The sequence below is a fragment of the Rhinolophus ferrumequinum genome, chromosome 15, assembly GCF_004115265.2.
Source record: "Rhinolophus ferrumequinum isolate MPI-CBG mRhiFer1 chromosome 15, mRhiFer1_v1.p, whole genome shotgun sequence".
NCBI lineage: Eukaryota > Metazoa > Chordata > Mammalia > Chiroptera > Rhinolophidae > Rhinolophus > Rhinolophus ferrumequinum.
Window position 1 is genome coordinate 43,590,244 of NC_046298.1, and position 20,546 is coordinate 43,610,789.

General features: G+C 53.4%; 1 protein-coding gene across 2 annotated transcripts; it reads left to right on the plus strand.

Annotated features, from left to right (window-relative positions):
- Window positions 1–1,967: 1,967 nt before the first annotated feature.
- EHD2 (EH domain containing 2) lies at window positions 1,968–19,858 on the plus strand. 2 transcript variants are annotated; one of them, XM_033128868.1, is made up of 6 exons: window positions 1,968–2,100; window positions 4,111–4,573; window positions 5,087–5,184; window positions 9,454–9,866; window positions 15,164–15,328; window positions 18,004–19,858. In XM_033128868.1, the coding sequence occupies exons 2-6, from the start codon at window positions 4,170–4,172 to the stop codon at window positions 18,553–18,555; spliced, it is 1,632 nt and encodes a 543-aa protein (XP_032984759.1). In that variant the 5' UTR covers window positions 1,968–2,100; window positions 4,111–4,169; the 3' UTR covers window positions 18,556–19,858. The 2 variants fall into 2 exon arrangements, with proteins under 2 accessions (XP_032984759.1, XP_032984760.1); XM_033128869.1 differs by having other exon boundaries at window positions 1,979–2,100; window positions 4,115–4,573.
- Window positions 19,859–20,546: the final 688 nt, after the last annotated feature.

Consider the following 20,546-nt stretch of genomic DNA (forward strand, 5'->3'; position numbering starts at 1 on the left):
TCTGATTGTACTGAGTAAACAGTTACTGAAAATCTTTGAAACACCCAAAATGTGATGAAAACATCGGCGATTCCTCTTAGTGACAGTGACACGGGTCCTGCTGATGCTATTGTGTTTTGTGGCTCACATTCATGGGTGAAAGAAAACCTGAATTTCTGTGTAAAGTCCAGATGTCATTCCCCCCCAAGTCCAAGTTTATGGACCCTCCTGAATTTCATCTGAGGACACAGCAGGATGAGAGGCCCCAGGGAAGACATGAAAGCAAGGCTCTGCCTTCAGACAACCTGGTTGGACTCCTGTCCTTCCACTCCTTGGGCCAGAGAGACTGCTTCCTTGTACCTCAACTTCCCCACCTGAGAAATGGGATTATTAACGATAATAATATAACCGGACCGCACTTCCTAGGCGGGAGGGAGATGGTCCACGTCAAGCTTCTAGAATAGAGCCTGTCTCCTAGCAATTATAACCTTAGTTATCACTAAGTTCCAGGCCTTTTATTTACATGTTTATCACCCCAATTATTACATTATTGCATTTAACCAATTAAACATTTACTGAGTGCCTGCTGTGTGCCAGCAGACACCGGGGTGACAATAGTGAACACAACAGACCCAAGTCCCGTTCCTCAGGGAGCTGACATTCTTATAGGGAGGAGATTAAAAATAAGTAACATTAACAATAAATAAATACAATCAATTTTTTTTAAAAAAGGAAATAAGTAACAGATACATTCTGACCGTAGTGATAAGAGCTAAAAAGGAAAATGACGTCCGGGCTGGGGAGAGGAATGGTGGGGGCAGGACCCAAGGAAAGTGGTCCTGTGAAGTAAGACAGATGGGGAAACTGAGGCTTGGAGAGGCAAAGTCACTTCCCTGTGGTTTTCTAGCAAGCAAGTAGCCGGGCTAGGATTGGACTCAGACCTTGTATGCTCTGAGTCCCACGCTGGGAGGAAAACCCAGCTCTGGACCTGGATTATTAGGGCTGATTTTTCTTAAGCACCTACCATGGGCCAGGTGTGGCACTTAGCCCTGAACAACCTCTCTGGGTTTTCTGAATTCACTTTTCAAGATTCAGTTGTCTCACTTGTAAAATGAGGGTAATAATACTTCTCTCGGATATTCTGAGAATTCGAAGAGTTTAGAGTGGTTCTTGCACATAGGAAGCCCTCAGGAAACATTAGGGATTCATTCAACTTACTGAGCCCCTTCAGTGTGTCAGGCACTGTGCTAGGCTGGGGACACAGCAGGGAACCATCCAGTTGGAAATCCTTGCCCTCACGGGGCTCCTGTTGCTGTGAGAGAAACAGTCACTTAAGCAGAAAAATGTGGAGTATGTAGAATGATAAGACCTGTGGAGAAAAAAGAACCATATGGCTAAATGGTGGGTGCTGCATCAAACAGAGAAATCAGGGACGGCTTCTCTGAGGAGGTGGCACTTGAGTAGACACCGAGACCTGAAGGAGAGGTGGGAGCAAGCCAGTCCTTCCAGGTGGAGGGAACAGCAAGTGCAAAGGCCCTGAGGTGTGTTGGTGGAACAGCCAGGAGGCCAGAGTGACTGCAGTGGAGTGAGCCAGGGGGAGAGGAAAGGAGGTGGGGGCAGGGGGAACAGGGAGATAGTGCAGGACCTTGTGGGCCACCTGGTTTGGCTTTTACTTTGAGTGAGAGAGGAGCTAGGGAGGTTTGTGAGCTGAGGAGTTTCATGAACTCTCTTAAGTTTTAAAATTATTGTTATTATTGCTACTGTTGTTATTGTTATTTTTATTCCCATGTTAAGAAGGGAAACAGAGATCAGGGAGTGGCCCAGTGCCTGAGGTGGAGGTAGAACTTGAACCCCGAATGGAAAGCCCCTCCTCATCCACCTCGCGAAGGAGCCCTTCCACTCCCCACCAGGGGGCGCCAGAGGCCGGGTGCCCGGTTGAGGGGGGGGCGCCTCGTCCCGCCCCCCCCCCGCCCCTCCCTTCCCTCCTCCCTCTCCAGGCCCCACCCGGCTCAGACGGCTCCGGACGGGACCGCGAGCACAGGCCGCTCCGCGGCGCCTCAGATTCCCGCGGGACCCCTGCCCAGCCCGCCCGTCCTGTCCAGCCGCCTGCGCGCCCCATCGGTGAGTGGCCCCGACCACAGCTGTCGCCTCCCAACCCCTGCCCGCGGAGCTCCGGAACCTGCCTTTGCTCCCGATTAGTCTCCTGCTCGCAAAGACCCTCAGTCCCCACCCCGCGGTGTCTAAAGTTCTCCCAGGTGTCCCCAGGCCCTCCCGAAACCTGTCTCCCTGGCTCCCCCCAGCCCCTTCCAGTCTGTAACAGTGTCCCCCACTCTCCACGTTCCTCCCAGTCTTGCCAAGTCTCCCCCACGCCCCCCGGTCTCCACTAGTCGCGCTCAACTCTCCTCCCCATCCTCTCAGCTAGAGATCCCTCTTTGGGGTCTCCCAACACCACCCTCTTCCATCTCTGCCCTACTTGGTCCTTTTCCCACCCACGAGCTCCTCTCTTACCTCACCAATCCCATCGCCTGTCCAGCCACCCCAAACCTCCTTCCAGTGATGTCCCCCAGACCTCTCCCTGACTAGGACACCGGCCAAAGCCCCCTTCCTTTGCCAACATCCCAGGTTCCAGCTCCCATCTCTTCTCTACCTCTCCCACACTCCTGCCGCGACTCCTTTACCTTTTTTTTTTTTTTGAGAATCATTATGGCTTTATGGATTTTTAACATATTTGATTTTCAGTTATTTTTGATGCTCAAATTGTTGCATCTTTGGGCAGTGGAAGTCCCATCAATCTGGGTCCTGGGTCCCTGTGACTTGCCCCACCTTTCTTTGAGTACTTCCCCACTATCTAATCCAGGCTCACTTGTTCTTTCTCTGTTGCAGTCCTAGAATCAGCCATTTCTCTAAGGAGCTCCGGTATCTTTTAGTGGAAAATGATATTTAGAGACTCCAGTCTGACCAAAAGCTGGTTCTGTGAAAAGAGCAGTAAAATTATATGCATCCAGTTAGACTGATCAAGGAAAAATAAACAAAGAGATAAACGACTGATATCAGGAAAGAAAGAGGGGACATCACTACAGATCCTACAGAGAATGAAAGGCTAGTAAGGCAATATAGAGAACACATCTGTGTGCTGGGGGTGCTCAATGCTGCTGGGTTGGTAGTTCTTTCTTCCCCTAACTCCTTAGACCTATGATAGGAGCATAGTCTCTGAGGTTAGGTTGCCTGAAGTCCCAGCATGAGCACTTTCTAGCGCTTTTGGCAAGTTATTGCTATCTTCCTGAGCCTCCATTCCCTGGTCCGAAAAGTGGGGATAATAATAGCCCTATCTTACAACGTTGTTAGGAAGATTAAATGAGGTAGAGCAGTGTCTGGCATGCAGTGATCATATATGTTGAGTGATTATTCTTATGAATGCCCAAGCCCCTCACGACCTGGGTGCACCTGGGCAATTTCTCAGCTTTGTTTCTCACCACTCCTCCTCGTGCCCCTGTGTTCAGCCACTCCGTCCAGACATTTCACAGCTCCAGGAGTTTGCACGCACTATCCTCTCAGCCTAAATGCCCTTGTCATGCCCACTCTACAGGGAACACCTCAAAAGTCAGCCCATCCAGAACTTTGCTGATCCTGTGGTCCGTTCATCATATCCACTTCTGGTGCCCACAGTCCACTGCCTCGCATTTCCCAGACATCACTGTCTGCTTGTGCCCAGGTCCTCTCCTCACTGGGGGCTCTGAGTGGGTGGGGGCTGGTGTCCGGCCTATTTCTGGGTCTACAGCTCCTGATACATGGCGAGATTTCAGTGACAACGTGTGAAATGATGGAAGGGGAGAAGGGAGGCAGACCAGAATGAAGGAATGAAGAAATACATTTCTTCCAGGCAGTTTCTGCATCCTTCCCTTTGTCTATCCCTTGGTCTTCCACCATAGCTCCCCTTCTTCAGTCATTTCACCATTAATCTCTTTCTTTCTCCAGTTGGAATAATCACCTTCTTCCTATTTTAGCCATCACCTCCTGCCGTCCACCATTAGTGCTCTATACTCCTCTTTCTCTACCCATTCCACCTTGAGCTCCCTTCCTTCTTCTCCTCCTCCACCAGTTCCCCATCAACACCCTCTCCTTCTCCCGCAGGCAGCTCTCTCCCTACACATCTCCTTGGGCAAGCCCAGCGAGGGTAGCTTGCAGCCACCATGTTCAGCTGGCTGAAGCGAAGCGGGGCGCGGAACCAGCAGCCTGAGGCCATCCGCACAGTGACCTCCGCCCTCAAGGAGCTGTACCGCACCAAGCTGCTGCCTCTGGAGGAGCACTACCGCTTCGGGGACTTCCACTCGCCGGCACTGGAGGATGCCGACTTTGACGGCAAGCCCATGGTGCTGGTGGCCGGCCAGTACAGCACGGGCAAGACCAGCTTCATCCAGTACCTGCTGGAGCAGGAGGTGCCAGGCTCCCGTGTGGGGCCCGAGCCCACCACCGACTGCTTTGTGGCCGTCATGCACGGTGACACCGAGGGCACCGTACCGGGCAATGCCCTCGTCGTTGACCCGGACAAGCCCTTCCGAAAACTCAACCCCTTTGGAAACACCTTCCTCAACAGGTGTGTAGCTGGGAGCCAGGGAGGCATCTTCCTGTCCCTGGCCCCCATCTCTGTCCCTTCCCCACCTGTGTTTTTCTCCTTTTCAGCCCCAATTTCCTTCTCTCTACCTGATCCTCCCCCTTCCTGCCTCTGCTCCCCTGCCTTCTCTAGAGGAACAGTGGAGCCAGTGGAGCCAGCCTTCCTGGGTTCCACTCCTGTCTCCTGAGTGGCGTTGGGCAAATGATTTAACTTCTCTGTCTCTCTTATCCTGGTCTGGAAAAAGGGGATAACTACAGGGTTGTTGTGAGAACTAAATGAACTAATACCTACAAAGTGCTTAGAACAGCACCTGGCACAAAGTATGCGTAAATGCTCGGTAAACATCAGCTCTGATTTTTGGTACAGTTATTCTCTGTCCTGATCTTCCTTTTCTCTTTAAGTCTTCTGTTCTCTGTACCTGATGCACCCTCTGTGCAGACCTGGTTTGCCTTCCTCCTGCATCTCCATGGACCCCTGCCCTTCCCTCTGCCCCAGGTTCATGTGCGCGCAGCTCCCCAATCAAGTCCTGGAGAGCATCAGCATCATTGACACCCCAGGCATCCTGTCAGGTGCCAAACAGAGAGTGAGCCGCGGTAAGTGAGACTGGGCTCCCGGGTCTGGGGGAGGAGGGCCGGGGCCTGGGCTCCTGGGTCTGAGGGTGGAGGGGCCGGGGGCCTGGGCTCCTGGGTCTGAGGGAGGAGGGGCTGGGGGCCTGGACCCTGGGTCTGAGGGAGGAGGGGGCTGGGGGCCTGGACCCTGGGTCTGAAGGAGGAGGGGGCTGGGGGCCTGGGCTCCTGGGTCTGAGGGAGGAGGGCCAGGGGCCTGGGCTCCTGGGTCTGGGGGAGGAGGGGCTGGGGGCCTGGACCCTGGGTCTGAGGGAGGAGGGGGCTGGGGGCCTGGGCTCCTGGGTCTGAGGGAGGAGGGCCCCGGTCTCTGCTAGGACTTGCTCCTGTGTCAGCTGGCCCTGAGCTGGCTGGGAAGGGAAGGGAGCTGGTTGAAGAAAGGCTGTGATTCCCCCATGTTGGTGCACGTTGCTGGTGGGGGAGGTGGTGGGTGAACACGTGTGAACAGGCCACAGCTGCATGTCTGGGCATCCCGAAGGACAGAGAGGGAGACAGAGACAGAGAGACAGAGATACACAAAGTCATCGACAGAGAGACAGAGAAACTCTGTCCAGAGGCCCAGAGAGGAGACAGCTTAGCAGGGAGGCCCTGGGCACTGTGAGCTCCTGGCGAGTCTGGGCCACAGATGGGGCTGAGAAGGAGCTGGGAGGGGGGATCTGGGCAGGGGCCAAGGCCTGGCGTGGAATTTATAAACAGCTGTGCAGGGGGAGCGGCAGGAGGCGAATTCCAGCGGGGCCTCCAGAACCTGGCCCCCACCGCTGCCCAGCATGGCTCAGCATCTGCACCCCACACCCCCACCCCAGCCTTTCAGTCCCCTGCTCCGCGCCCTAGAGGCCAGGAACTGGGGCAAAAGAGGCTGCAGTGTGGGTCAGAGGGGACCGGGAGGCTGGGCCTCCGGGTAGGGCGAGGGCGCAGAGGGTTACGGTGTTCCTGGCTGCAGGCCCAGCCCCAGCGTTCGTGCGTCCCTGGAGAGAAAGGCAGGGGGCAGCTGCAGAAGCGATTGGGAGGGCGCGCTGCCAGCCGGAGGGGGGAGGCAGAAGGGCTGCAGGGAGTTCCTGGGAGAGCTAGAGGGAACGGGTCTCCAAGCCAGCGCAGGGGTGCCAGGTGGGGGGCCCAAACGCAGTGGGAAGGGGGGAGAGTTGAGAACTGGTCTCCTTCCCTGGCAGGAGGCAGAGGAGGAGAGTCTGTCTGACTCTCTGTGTGGATGTGCCTGTGTGTGTCTGAGAATCTGTGCCTGTGGCTGTGACTTTTTGTGCCCCTGAAGAACTGTGGGGGACTTTGTGTGATTGTGTCTCTGTATGCCGTTGTATTGTGAAGTGTTGGGTGAGTGTGTGTGTGTGTGTAAGGGAATCTTTTGTGTAACTGTGGATAATTTAGCGTGTGTCTGGGAAAGTGTGTAATTGTGGGTGTGACTGAGATTATGAAAGCTTCTGGGTGTGTCTGTGCATCTGTGTGTGTCAGGGCTGGGCTTGTGGTTGTACCTGTGTGTGACTGTGTGGCCGTGTAGGACTGTATAAGCCTGAGGGTCTTTGTTGGATTGTGTGTGACTGCATATGATGGTATCTCTGTGTACAGTCGTGTGCTCGTGTGTGCGTGCTAGTGTCTGTTACTTTCTGTGAGTCACACAGTGTCTTTGTGATTGTGTGACCACACATATCTGTGTCCATCCTAGATTGTGAGCAAGGGTGTCTCTGAGAGTCCGCAACTTATAGCGTGTGACCAGGTGTGTGCTACTGGGTGTTCATGTGTGTGTGCATTCATGTGTGTGTGCATGGTGGGGTGTGTGGCTGCCTCTGTGTGTAATATCTGTGAACACGCGTGTATGTGACTGTGGCAGAATGGAGCCTTTGGCGGGGTTCAAATCTGGGCTCTGCTCTTTTTAATCTGTGGGACCTTGGTCAAGCTGCTATAAATTGGGAGTAATAATAGTGTCAGCCTCACAGGTTACAGCGAGGGTTAACATTAAATGTTAAAACATGGGAAGCACTGAAAACAGTGTGCGGCACACAGTAGGTGCTATGGAAGTGCTAATGTGACTGTTTTTCCTGTGTGAGTGCGTGTGTGCCCTGGGTTTCTCTCTGCCACGTCTCCCATTCCCACTGACTCAACCTCCTTCCCTCCTTCCCTCCCGCATGAGACACACTTTCCAAATTTGGGCTGGTGTGTGTGTTTGTGTAGGCACTGGGGAAGGAGAGGGCCTCAGCTGCAGTCCCTCTAGTGACCTGGCCCTTCCTGCCCCCAGTGTCCCCCACCCGTCCAGTCCATTCCATTCCCCAGCGGCCATAAGGAGCCTGCTTCCTCCTTGGCAGGATGGGCCTGGCACCAGCTCCCCTATGAGGGCTCCTGCTCTGGTGACTCCTACCTGTGTGCCTTGATTCCTCATCTGGAAAATGGGGGTCATGAAAGTGTCTGTCTTCCTGGGGTTGTTTTGAGGATTCAGTGAGTTGAATCAGGGAGAGCGTGAAGTGATGTCAGGTGAACCAGTTCCCCTGTCCGGCCATTTAACACCTCATCCTCCAGACCCCTCTGTAGTCACTTCTCCGAGAAGCCCTTCCTGACCCCCCCCCCGCTGGGTCAGGCACCCCCTCTGTGCTCCCGCAGCATTCTGGGCTTCCCAGATCCCAGCCTGATCCCTCTGGGGATGGGTCTGTGTCCCAAGTGGACTGTGACTGCCTGAGCAAGTCATGTCCCCAGCACAGAGCAGGCGGCTGTGGGGATGGCTCCCGAAGGACTCCCCCATTGTGTCTGGCAGGCATCGTGACTAATACCTACCTATTCAAGCACTTACCATGCGCTCAGCAGTGGGGTTTTCTTTTCTTCTTTTTTCCCCCCTACTTCCGCCTCCCCCCTTCCACTCCGGTTCCAGCCGTTGTTTCTCAGTCTAGCTGTGTAGGACCCAGCTCCCTGGCCCACGCTGGTGTTATGAGCCTTGTGCTCCCCCGGCTGAGGCAGTCGGTCACCGGTCGTCGGTCAGCCGCTCACAGCAGCTCCCGGCAGCTCTCGCCGACTGCTGGCTGCTCACGATGGCTGCTGGCCACTCACGCTGGCCACCAGCCACTCATGGTACCCTATGGCAGCACACGGCAGCACACCGCAGCCCACGGCAGCCCACGGCAGCCCACCCCCAGAGAGAGCCGTTGTTCACAGTCTTAGCTGCAGAGGGCGCAGCTCACTGGCCCATGTGGGAATCGAACTGGCGACCTCCGCATTAGGAGCACAGCGCTCCAACCACCTGAGCCACCAGGCCAGCCCTGTTTTTTGTTTTTGTTGTTGTTGTTGTTGTTGAACAGTTTTATTGGGGTATAATTTACATGCTTAAAACTCACCCATTTTAAGTGTACAGTTCAGTGCCAGGCGCTGGTTTAAGCTCTTTATATATGCTAGCTCATTTATATTCTTCTAATGTTCACACCAGTCCTATGAGGTTGGTTCTGTTACGAGTTTCATGTCATAGAAGAGGAAACAGGTTCAGAGAGGATTCCTACTTAAGGTCACACAGCTGATGGGGGCAGAGCCAGCATTCAAACCCCGTTCTTGCTGACTGACCGCTCTGCTCTCCCAAGCCTCCCTCGGGAGTGAATAGTGTGAATGAGGAAATGAGTGGTGAAAGAATGAATGAATGGACCCAGGAGCCAGTTGTTGGAATGGGTGCCCCACGAGGGCAAAGGACTTGTATGTGTGTCCTCTGTGGTATCACCAGTGCCCAGGACGGGGCCTGGCACACGGAAGACTCTCAGTCAATATTGGTAAATACATGAAAGATATTAACATCTGTTATGACAAGAGCATTGTCAGGGCCAACGTGAGCTCTCTAGTTGCTGGGTTGTGGGGAGATCAGACAGGTCTGGGGAGGGGCCGGGGTGATGGAGACACTTGGGGGTTGGGGGGCCCATAGAAGCACACAGGGTGTCTGTTAGGAACCAGTTCAGTATTTTACCCACTTGTACATCTGGACCAATGTACACCACTAGTCTGCAGAATGAATGAATGAAAAAGGGGAGGGGGTGGTTGTCCCCTATAATCAGATGGCTCGAGAGACTGGGGCCCGATCGATAGGAGTCTTTCTGGGGGCTGGGGGGCAGAGTAGTGGGCTACACAGAGGCCTTGGCTATTTTGCATAGACAAGGATTTTGATAGTTAACAACCTGGACATCCGTGCAGTCCGATATCAACCCAAATAGATGCCTCCGTATGGCTGGAGGGTGGGGGGCTGATCTTTGTCCCACGCCCTTCCCCCAGGCTATGACTTCCCAGCCGTGCTGCGCTGGTTCGCCGAGCGTGTGGACCTCATCATCCTGCTGTTTGACGCCCACAAGCTGGAGATCTCCGACGAGTTCTCCGAGGCCATCGGCGCCCTGCGAGGCCACGAAGACAAGATCCGTGTGGTGCTCAATAAGGCCGACATGGTGGAGACGCAGCAGTTGATGCGGGTCTACGGGGCGCTCATGTGGGCTCTGGGCAAGGTGGTGGGCACGCCCGAGGTGCTGCGCGTCTACATCGGCTCCTTCTGGTCCCAGCCCCTCCTGGTGCCTGACAACCGGCACCTATTCGAGCTGGAGGAGCAGGACCTCTTCCGCGACATCCAGGGCCTGCCGCGCCACGCAGCCCTGCGCAAGCTCAATGACCTCGTGAAGAGGGCCCGGCTGGTGCGGGTGAGTAGTGATGGGGGCAGGGGGAAGGGCAGTACTGAGAGGCAGTCTGGCCTTTCCTTTGATTCTCCTTGGTCAGAGGCTGCTAGTCACGGATGTATCAGCTCTCTGATTAGTTAGTTGTCTAATCTAAGAGAGTTCTCTAAACGGGATTATTCTGGTGCAGAGTGGACTGGGGGAAGCAGAATTGCATGGAGAATTGTTCTTCTACCATTGCGTTTCTGTCTTTGTCTTTTCTGTCCTATTTTTCCTTCATTCATCACCTACCACTGATCAGATTGCACCATGTCCAGTCCAGGACTCCCATGTCACTCAGCAAAAACCAGGCCTTCCCTGTGGTCCACCCCCACAACCTGCCTTTCCTCTCTGTCTTCATCGTCCAACTCCTTTCCCATCATTCATTGCACTTCACACTGGCCTCAGTCCTACCTCAGGGCCTTTGCACTTGCTATTGTCTTTTCCTGGAGACCTCCCCCTTCTCCTTCCCCTCCCACCTGGCTAGCCACATGGCTCACTTGTCACCTAGTTCAAGTCTTTACTCAAATGTCCTCTCTGGAAGGCTTCCCTGCCGGCCCTCCCTTTTTTATGACTCTAACTATCTCCCTTGCGAGTCCTGCTTTATCCCTGTTGTAGTTTTCTTCATAGTAGTCATTACTACTTGGCCTTATGTTATCCATTCATTGGGTTTCTATGTTTACTGCCTGTCTGCTCCACTCACATTTAAGCTCCACAAAAGCAGGGATCTTTCTTTGGATTTGTTCCCTGTATCCCCAGTGCCTGGAACAGAGTTGGTGCTCAGTAAATATTTATTGAATGAATGACATTGAACAAACGCTCACATTCAACAAAAACTCTTCTGTGCCTGGCCCTGTTCCAGATGGTGTAGGGGACACAACGGTGACCAAGGCAGTCCAGGGGAGGAGAAAGACCCATCCCCAGACAAGGACAACCCAGCATGGTCAGGGCTGGAACTGGGGAGGCTGGGGGTAATCAGAGAGGGCTTCTTGGAGGAGAGGGCACCTGAGCTGTGAACTAGAGGATGAGGAGGTCAAGGAGTGGAAGGGATTCTAGACAGTGGGAGCAGCAAACACATGGACTGGAAGTAGAACGTGGCAGGTTCAAGGAACAGGGAAAATGTCAGGTGAGCCTAGTGTGGGCAGTGCAAGTAACTGAACCTGAGGCTGTGGAGGTGGATGGCAGTCAGACCACCCAGGGCGGGAGCCAGGAACCCGCACTTTGTGCTGAGAGAGCTGGGGAGCCGTGGAAAGGGTCAATGCAGGGGAGGGACAACGTTAGACTCCAGCTGCTTCTGGAAGGTGGATTCAAGGGCTGTGAGACAGGGGCTGCAGACCAGGGAGGACGTTGGGGACCGATGAACGATGAACGGGGAGGAGGCTGGATCAGGACAGGGCCTTGGGGAAGGGGAGGAGAGCACTGGTTTCAGAGTGATTTTGGAGGCTGAATGGAACATTCATGGGGGAGGCTGCCAGGGTGGAGGAGGGGCAGGAAGCTGGGCAGGCAGGGAGGCCCAGAAGGTTATGGGGGGTGGAGGGGCCTGAGGTGTTGATTTAAGGAGCAGTGGAGAAGGGGGTGAGTCAGAGCCCCCACCCCCACCCCCACCCCAGGAATCCTCCTTGGGAGGGAGCGGCCCAGTGTGGACTGGAGGCTTCAGAGTCCACCTTTCTCTCCTTCCAGGCTCTGAACTCTCTCTCTCTCTCTCTCTCTCTCTCTCTCTCTCTCTCTCTCTCCTTAGTTCTACCTCTTTCTCAGTTTCTTTCTCTCTCTTACTCTTTCTCTCAGTCTCTTCTCTTCCTCTCTCCTTTCCTCATTCTCTCTCCCCTCTTTCTCTCTCCTGAGTTCCCTTCCTCTGCCTTTACCTCTCTGCCTTCCTATCTTTCTCAATCTCCCCATGGTTCGCCCTAATCCCCGTCTCCCCCCCCCCCACCACGGACCCCTGTTCCCCAGGCCCCTTGGGGAAACAGACAGCGTCAGGAGCTGGAGCCCAGGGCCGCGGAATGGTGGGGCGAGGTCGGGCCCGACACCTGGTGCCCCCGCGGCGGCTGCGGAAACCCGGACAAACCCCGGAGTCCGGGACCCGCGTCCCGGCCCACCCCGCCCTCCCACCTTATCTCTTCCTGGCACCTTCCCCCGTTTCCTCTCTGGAAAAGCCATCAGCGCCCTCTCGCCTCCCCTCTCTGGGCCCCGGAGTAGCCGCCCTTAGGCCCCGCCCCTCACCTTATTGGCCCAGCCTCACAGGCCACGCCCACCAGCCTGGCCACACCCCTGTCCTGATTGGCCCCTCACACCTACGGACCATTCCGTCCCCTTCCTCCTGAAGATTCGACCATGGCTCCCCAGTGCCGCTCAAGATACAGTGTTCACTGTGCCCAAGACTCGCTGCCCCTCCCCGCCCCATGTCACCTGCTCATGCCCCACGTATGATTCTGCAACAATTGGTCCAGCCATCAAACAACCGTTTACCTTTCCCTGTGTTCTCCTCCAAGGGTACAAGGCCTTTCTGGACGCTTGGTAGTGACCCCTCTGTACGATGTAGGGTTTGTCCTCAGGTTCTGCCCTTCGGTGATAAGTGCTAGAAGGGGCGATTTTACTGTCCTGTGATACTTGAGGCCAAGGTCTTGGGAGAGTCTGAGTCTAAAGAGGCCAAATGCACTGAACCTCATACCGAGCTTCTCTGAGCAGCCCAGTGGCATTCATTCAACAGTTACCAAGCACCTACCACGTGTCTCTCCCCTCCCCCCATACACACTGTTCTAGATCCTGGGGATACAGCAGGGAGCAAACCAGACAAAGTTTCTTTTCTTGTAGAATGACTTTGTAATGGAGAAGTGGGTATTAAATTAATCTATTATATTATATTGTATGTGATAAGGATTATAAAGAAAAATGAAGCAGAGGAGAGACTGGTGGGGGCTATTTTAGGGACATCAGGGAGGGTTTCCCAGAAGAGGTGATACTGGAGCAGAGACCTGAAGAAGAGGAAGAGGGGAGCTGAGTGGAGATCTAGGGGAGACCATACCAGGCAGAGGGAACAGCAAGTACAGAGGCCCTGAGGCAGGAACATGTTTGAATAAGGAGCCCAGAGTGGCTGCAGGAGACAGGGTCGTGGGAAGTGGGAGGAGATGAGGACTCAGAAGCAGCCAGAGTCACTAAAATTTTTAGCATTCTAAACTTATGATTCATTAAACAAGTGTTTTTAATTGAACATTTAAGAACATTAAAGCATTCGTGCTCTGTCAAACATGCTTCGTCCCACCACCTCTCAGGGTCTCTTCCCTAGAGGTGTAGGTAGTTTCTTGTGTCTTTTTCCAGACATATTCTGTTTTTATTTAAGCATATACATTTAAATATTGAGCTTCCTATTAAAAAAAAAAGGACATACTGTGCCCATTATTCTGCCCTGTTTGTTTATTTTTTGATAACTTATGAGATTGTGGCTCAAAGGTTCCCAAGTTCATTGGTTTATTCTACAAATATTTCTTGAGTGCTTTATGTGCACATTTTGCCGGTGCTGAGGACAGAGGGAACAAATGAGGTCCCAGCCCTCCAATGGAAGGAGACAGAATAAGTAAAACAAAAGACAAATAAAATAATGATGAATTGTGGTAAATGTTGTGAACAAAACGATGAAGGTGAAAATGATGAAGATAAAAAATAATTGGATGGTGATGGCTGGGGCACCTACTTCTCATAGAATGGCCTCTGTGAGGAGGCAACATTAAAAGGAAGCTGAGGGAGCCAGCTGTGGGGAGAGCAGTGCAGAGTGCTAAGCAGTGTGGCATGTGCAAAGGCCCTGAGGTAGGAAAAGGGCTGGCATGCTGGTAAAACAATTAAGGCAGGTGAGGAAGCTGGAGTAATGAGTGAAGGGAGATAATGTTGGATGAAGTGGCAGGAGCCAAATCATGTAAAGCATTGCTGCTCAAACCTTTCAGTCTCAGGACCTCTTCGCACTCTTAAAAATAATTGAGAACCCCAAAGAGTTTGCATATACATGGACGAAATCTGTCTATATTAATCATATTAGAGGTTAAAAAATGAGAGAATGTTTATTTATCTCATAATTAACCAACAACTAATAATTATATAATTATTAATAAGTAGTAATTTATTATAAATGTTATCAGTAGGTTATTTATGTTAATTTATATTGACAAATATCAATATTATAAGATCACTTAAAATAACAATAAACCTAAGTTAACCTAAGTAACAGATGTTTTATGAAAATTAACTATTTTTTCCTAACAGAAAAAATTAGGAAGGACAGTGAGCCCATTTTACACTTTGCACATTTCTTTAATGTCTAACTTTCCACGTGTTGTAACCTTCAAAAAACTCCACTGACCACTCGAGAAAATGAGAGTGAAAAAGAGAATGAGTGTCTTAATACTATTATTTTTGATTACTTTTGATTGTGTAAACCCTTATGGGTCTCTCTGGACCCCTGGGGTTCCCCAGACCATACTTTGAGAATTACTTCTGTAGGGCCTTATCAGCTGTGGTAGGAATTTTGAACTTGGATAACAAGCAAATCAAGATTTTGGAGCAGTGTCTAGTGGTCTGGTGTTTGTTCCTTGGGAAAAGAAAAAAGAAAAAACCCTCCAGCTGCTGCTGCATGGAGAAGGGATTGTAGGGGCAAGAGGAGAAGCCCGGAGACCAGTGGGGTAACCAATGTGTCTCCTCAGGCAAAGGATGGTGATGGCTGGGACTGGGGGTGGTGGCCACTGAGGTGGAGAAAAATGAAAAAGAGAGTTAGGAGGCAGCAAGGAAAGGACTCGCTGCGGGGTTGGAAGTGGCCAGTGAGGAGTGAGAAGAATGAAATCAGGAGTGATTTCTCGATTTCTGGCCTCCACTGGGGAGGGAGAACTGGGGTGCTGTTTGTTCCCTGAGATGGGCACAGCTGAGAGGGCCACAGCTCTGGGGGCTGCACCCGAATTCCACTGAGGGCGTCCTAAGATGGAGCAGTCCAGGAATGTTGACGAGCCAATCATCTCTGAGCCTTGAGCTCCAGGGAGAGGCTTCCACTGGTATGTAGACCGGGCAGTGGGCGGGGCTGAGGAGTGTTTAAGCCACGGGAGGGGCTGGGATTGCTTAGAAGAGAGGCGGAACCCTTCCACCTGTGGTGGCAGCAGCTCACCTGTAACTGTTTGACATGCAAATTCTCAGGCCCGGCCCCAGACCACGTGTATCAGCTACTCGGGGCCGGAGGCCCCGGGAACCTGTGTTTTAATGAGCCCCACGGGTGACTGAGGCAAGCTCAGGTGACAACTCTCCTCCCACAGGTTCACACGTACATCATCAGCTACCTGAAGAAGGAGATGCCCTCCGTGTTTGGCAAGGAGAACAAGAAGAAGCAGCTGATCCTCAAGCTGCCCGTCATCTTCGCTAAGATCCAGCTGGAGCATCACATATCTCCAGGCGACTTTCCCGACTGCCAGAAGATGCAGGTGGGAGGCCTCCCAGGAGGGAGGCGCAAGGAGTGCTGGGAAGGTGGCTTCTGTGGGCTCCCGGATGGGGCCTCGAAAATGAAAACAGGAGAGATGGATGGCAGATTCTGGAAAGAACCTCCCACAAATGGTTCCCTGGGAGCATGGTTTTATGGGTTAGGATAAGGGAGCGAAGAGAAAACCCCAAATGACTGTGGCTTAATTCGGATGGAAGTTCTTTCTCTCCTTCGTGAAAGTCCTGGGAGATGGTCCAGGGCTGGTTTGGTACTTTACAGAACCGGGGATCCAGTCCCCTTCTGTTTTAGCTCTCCTCCAGGCCTGGCCTCCAGTCCCAAGAACCCCACATAGTACAAAATGGCTGTGGAAACTCCAACCCTTGTGTCTGCATTCCAGCCAGAAAGAAAAGCAGGAATGGGATGGGGAAGCTAATGGGATAGTCACTCTCATTAAGGACATTTTCTAGAACAATACTGTCCAATAGCACTTTCTACGATGATGAAAGGATTCTGTTGTGCTGTGCAATATGGTAACCACATTAGAACTGAAATTTCAGGTTTTATTTAATTTTAACTCATTTAAATTTAAATAAGCATGTGTGGCTACTGTATTGAACAGGGCAATTCTGTTGTAGAGTTGCACATGCAACCAACTTGTATTGACATGTAGTTGGCTAGAACTTAGTCACATGGCCACTGCTGGCTGCAAGGGTAGCTGGGAAGTGTAGTCTTTCTTCTAGGTGGACAGTTAGTCCAGGTAACGTTCAGGGATTCCAGGACTGAGGAAGAAGGGACAAATGGATCTTGGGGGACCATTGGGAGGCTCCTCGCAGGTCCAGGCCTAGGATTAACCCGTGTTGGGGAAAGCGTTGGGTCTGGGTGTGGTTGCATGAGGTAAATGAAGAGTTTTTGGGGGTGGGCAGGGCAAGAGTAACCTAATGAATACAGAGAGAGGTCCAGGCTCTGGCGTGGAGGTGGGGATTAGCCCCTGACCCAGGCGGAGGGCTGATACTCAAAGCATGTGACTTTTGGGGCTGAGATGTTTCCAGCTCAAGACTCTGAGGAATTATAGTAGAGTGAATTTCACCTTGGCCACTTACGAGCTCCATGAACTTGGGCAAATTACTTCCTTTTCTGAGCCTGTTTCTTCAATTGGAAAATGGGCATCTTCATAGTATGTACCTACTGTGTTTCCCTGAAAATAAGACCTAACCGGAAAATAAGCACTAGCTTGATTTTTCAGGATGCTCGTAATATAAAATAAGCCCTAATGCATCTTTTGGAACGAAAATTAATATAAGACCCGGTCTTATTTTCAGGGAAATATGGTAGGGCTTATTTTATATTACAAGCAACCTGAAAAATCATACTAAGGCTTATTTTCCTGTTAGGTCTTATTTTCGGGGAAACACGGTATTGCCATGAGTGCTGAATCAGCTAATGTTTGCAACCCCCTTAGAACAGTGTCTGGCACAGAGTTTGGACTAGATCAAGGTTTCTCAACCTTAGCACCACTGACATTTCGGGCCAGAGAATTCTTCACTGTAGGGGGCTGTCCTGTGCATTGCAGAATGTTTAGCGGCATTCCTGGCCTCTGCTCGCTGGATGCCAGTAGCAGCCCCCAGCTGTGACAATCAAAAATGTCTCTAGATCTTCCCAACTGTCCCCTGGGGGGGTACCGTCACCCCTGATTGAGAACTGCTGCACTAAATAGCAGCTGTTAATATTACTTTGACATTTATTGAGTACTTTATCCAGACAAATTCATTTAGCCTTTCCCACGCCGCAAACGAGGGGAGTGTTAGTTAGCAATCTGTTTTACAAATGTGGCAACTGAGGCCCAGAGAGGTGAAGTCACTTGCCTAAGGATACACAGCTCCTAGGTGGCAGAGCTGGGTGGGAACCCTGGCAACCTGGCCTTGGAGTCCTGTCCCCCATTTCACCACCACACCCCCATCTCTTTATGGTCACGATCAGCGCACCTCTCTGTCTTGGCTCTGGACATTAATGTGGTGCCATAATATGGATCCGTCTTTGTGGCGACTTTCCCAGTGCAGGTGACTTAGGGCTGCCTGTGTCAGAAGTGGTGTGACCACAAACCCAGCCCCACAGCTGCGCTAGCACAGGGTGACTTGGGGGGGGGGGGTTGTCCCAGGATCTCCTAATGATCTGTCCATCCCAAAGTGAACCTCCCCATTGGGCAGCAAGCCCCTTAGCCCTTTTTGGGTGGTGGGGTAACGGCTAATAGAGTGGCAGGAATTGAATTTTCTAAAACTTACATTACAGAGGGGGAGCTAGCTGGGCAGCTGGGGTGCCCGGGGGATGGGCATGGCTGAGGGCTGACTGTGTAGGAGTCTGGTAAAGCTGGAGCTAATGTCAAAATGTTGAACTCCTTCTGTACCAGCTGACAAACGGCGGCTGCTCTGAGTCATTGGAGGTCCCCTGAGCTCCCTACTATCCAGTGGTTCTGGGGTGTGCCCGGCACAAGGGGAGGACCCATGGGATCCTGTTGCCCAAATCTCTTCTGAGTGGTGGGTGCCCAAGCAGATATTCAAATACATCTGCCCCTCTCAGTAAAGAGCTGCTACCTGAGCTGCCCAAGAGTCCTGGTGCCACCAATGGACTGGGCCTCGGGGATGGCGCCCCCTGACATTTAGATGCCCCCTTCCCTCCCCACAGGACCTGCTGATGGCTCATGACTTCACCAAATTCCACTCGTTGAAGCCAAAGCTGCTGGAGGCGCTTGACGACATGCTGACACACGACATTGCGAAGCTCATGCCCCTGCTGCGGCAGGAGGAGCTGGAGAGCACAGAGGTGGGCGTGCAGGGCGGCGCTTTTGAGGGCACCCACATGGGCCCATTCGTAGAGCGGGGGCCTGACGAAGCCCTGGAGGACGGTGAGGAGGGCTCGGACGACGAGGCCGAGTGGGTGGTGACCAAAGACAAGTCCAAGTACGACGAGATCTTCTACAACCTGGCACCAGCAGACGGCAAGCTGAGTGGCACCAAAGCCAAGACCTGGATGGTGGGCACTAAGCTCCCCAACTCGGTGCTGGGGCGCATCTGGAAGCTCAGCGATGTCGACCGGGATGGCATGCTGGATGACGAGGAGTTCGCCCTGGCCAGCCACCTCATCGAGGCTAAGCTCGAGGGCCACGGGCTGCCCAACAACCTGCCCCGCCGCCTTGTGCCACCCTCCAAGCGGCGCCACAAGGGCTCCGCTGAGTGAGCCTGCCGCTGCTTGCCGGCCCTCCCTCCACTTGCCCTGCTGTGGCCCCCAGCTTTGGTCAGCTGCACATACATCCCCACCCTGGCCCACACGCACCCTGCCTGCTCACCTTCCCAGCTGTAAGGATGGGGGTCTCTCCCCCCACTTCCCGACAGAGGGGACCAGGAGAGGGGCAAGTCTTCTCTGCCCACCCTTCTCACGTCTACCCTCACATACACTTAGGTACATCAATCACACCGACACTAACACCACACTCAGAGCCATCCATCCATTCATCAGTCAATCAAGTATTTATTGAGCACCTACTACGTTCGATGTTTGGGGCTTGTTCTAGGCACTGGGGATTCCAGCAGGGAGCAAAATAGACACATATCTGCCCTCATGGAGCCGACATTCTCAGGAGACAACACCTACATAGTCACTCAAACACACACAGACACACAACTGGCCCTAACCAGTCTGATCCCTGATTCTGGACAGGACCCCTCGCCTCTCCCCATAAATGAGTGGCCACTTGGTTGAAATGACTTAACAGACAGGCCCCCTGTTGCACTTCCTCTTGCCCACCCAGGCAAGGACCCCCACCCTATCATGTCCTCAGGCCTTGGGACCACTGGGGACTCAGAGGGGAGACACAACCTCCTACTTCCTCAGATGGACCCCTCTTAGCCCCTCCCTGAGCTCTGGTCATACCCCTTTCTTTAATAAGGATCTTTAGGGGACAGAAAAGACCTTCCCATCCTTGCTCCTCCCCGACAGTGCCGACCTTAGGTATTTCTGTCCTTTGCCCACCGGCCCTGGATTGAAAGCCCAGCCTGCCTCCCCCCATCGCCCTCCCATCGCTCCCTCCGACCCCCCCCCCCCCCCCGCCCCCACAGCTGGTGGTCCGGATTTTAGACTGCTGGGACCCAGCCTCGCTGTCCACTATCAGTCCATATTTAAGTGGAGCCCCTACCAGATATAAAAGACTCCAGGGCTTTATTTTAGTCCCCTTTTCAGGGATGTCGTGGGTGGGGGGGAGGGGGGAGGGACGGGCTCTTGGTGCTACAGCCCTCCCTCCCTATAGGGACCTCGAAACCCCCCACCGTTCCTGCCATCACCGCATATTAGTGCTTGACGCTAGTGGGGACTCCACGTAAAAAATGGGGAAGAGGAAAACAGGTGGGGACGATGCCCCCTCCCCTCCAGGGTGCTGGCTGGGATTCCCACGCTCACCATCACCTCCGCCCCATGCCTGGGAGGGGCCTGTGAACAGAATAGCGGCTCCACAGAGTGAATAAAACTAAAGCTTCTTTCCATGTGGGAGTCAGGCTGTTTTGGGATGGGATGGGGGTGGGGGGGTGGCTCTGCCTCTGACCCCCAGGGAAGGAAAGCCCCGGGCAGGACTTGAGGAGGGGTCCCCTCCTAGCTCTCAAGGGTAGGGGTGGAGGCCATGACTCAATGCCGCGGAGCCTAATGACTCAGACCTGGGCTGGGGGCCAGACCGACATATTTTCCGAAGAAAAGTTACTCTGGGGCCCTCCCTTCGGGACATCCCTTCCTCCCACCGCTCGCCGTGGGGGCCTGGGAACCGAGCCCTGGGGCGTGGAGTTGTGTACGCTCGAACTGGGGCACAACGTGTCTCCCTCCTTGTCCGCCATCGTACACCCATACACTGGGGTACACAATTCCTGACACGTCACGGACGAACGGGCTCCTGGAGGGGTGGAGGTGGTGCTGCCCGCGAGCGCGCGGGCCCACGCCCAGGGGACTCGGCCTTCGCTATGCAACGGACACACACCCAAGACCACACCCACAGCACCCCGGGACACGGTGGCCCCGCGCTCCCCTACGCCGCGGCTTCCAGCGCCCTCTGGCGGACACTCGGGAGCCGTTGGTAAATCCCCTGTCCGAGGTGGTCGGTGCTCAGGTCTCCACGGCCACGATCCAGGGTCTGTCACCTTCCCAATACTCTGCGCAAGGATCCAGCTGGGTTCCCTGTGTGGCGCTTT

Bases quoted from the DNA above. Each gene is read 5' to 3' on its own strand.
- EHD2 (XM_033128868.1), top strand. From the start codon at position 4,170: ATGTTCAGCTGGCTGAAGCGAAGCGGGGCGCGGAACCAGCAGCCTGAG. The intron at 4,574-5,086 runs GTGTGTAGCTGG...CCTCTGCCCCAG, and splicing joins GGAAACACCTTCCTCAACAG to GTTCATGTGCGCGCAGCTCC. The intron at 9,867-15,163 runs GTGAGTAGTGAT...CTCCTCCCACAG, and splicing joins AGAGGGCCCGGCTGGTGCGG to GTTCACACGTACATCATCAG.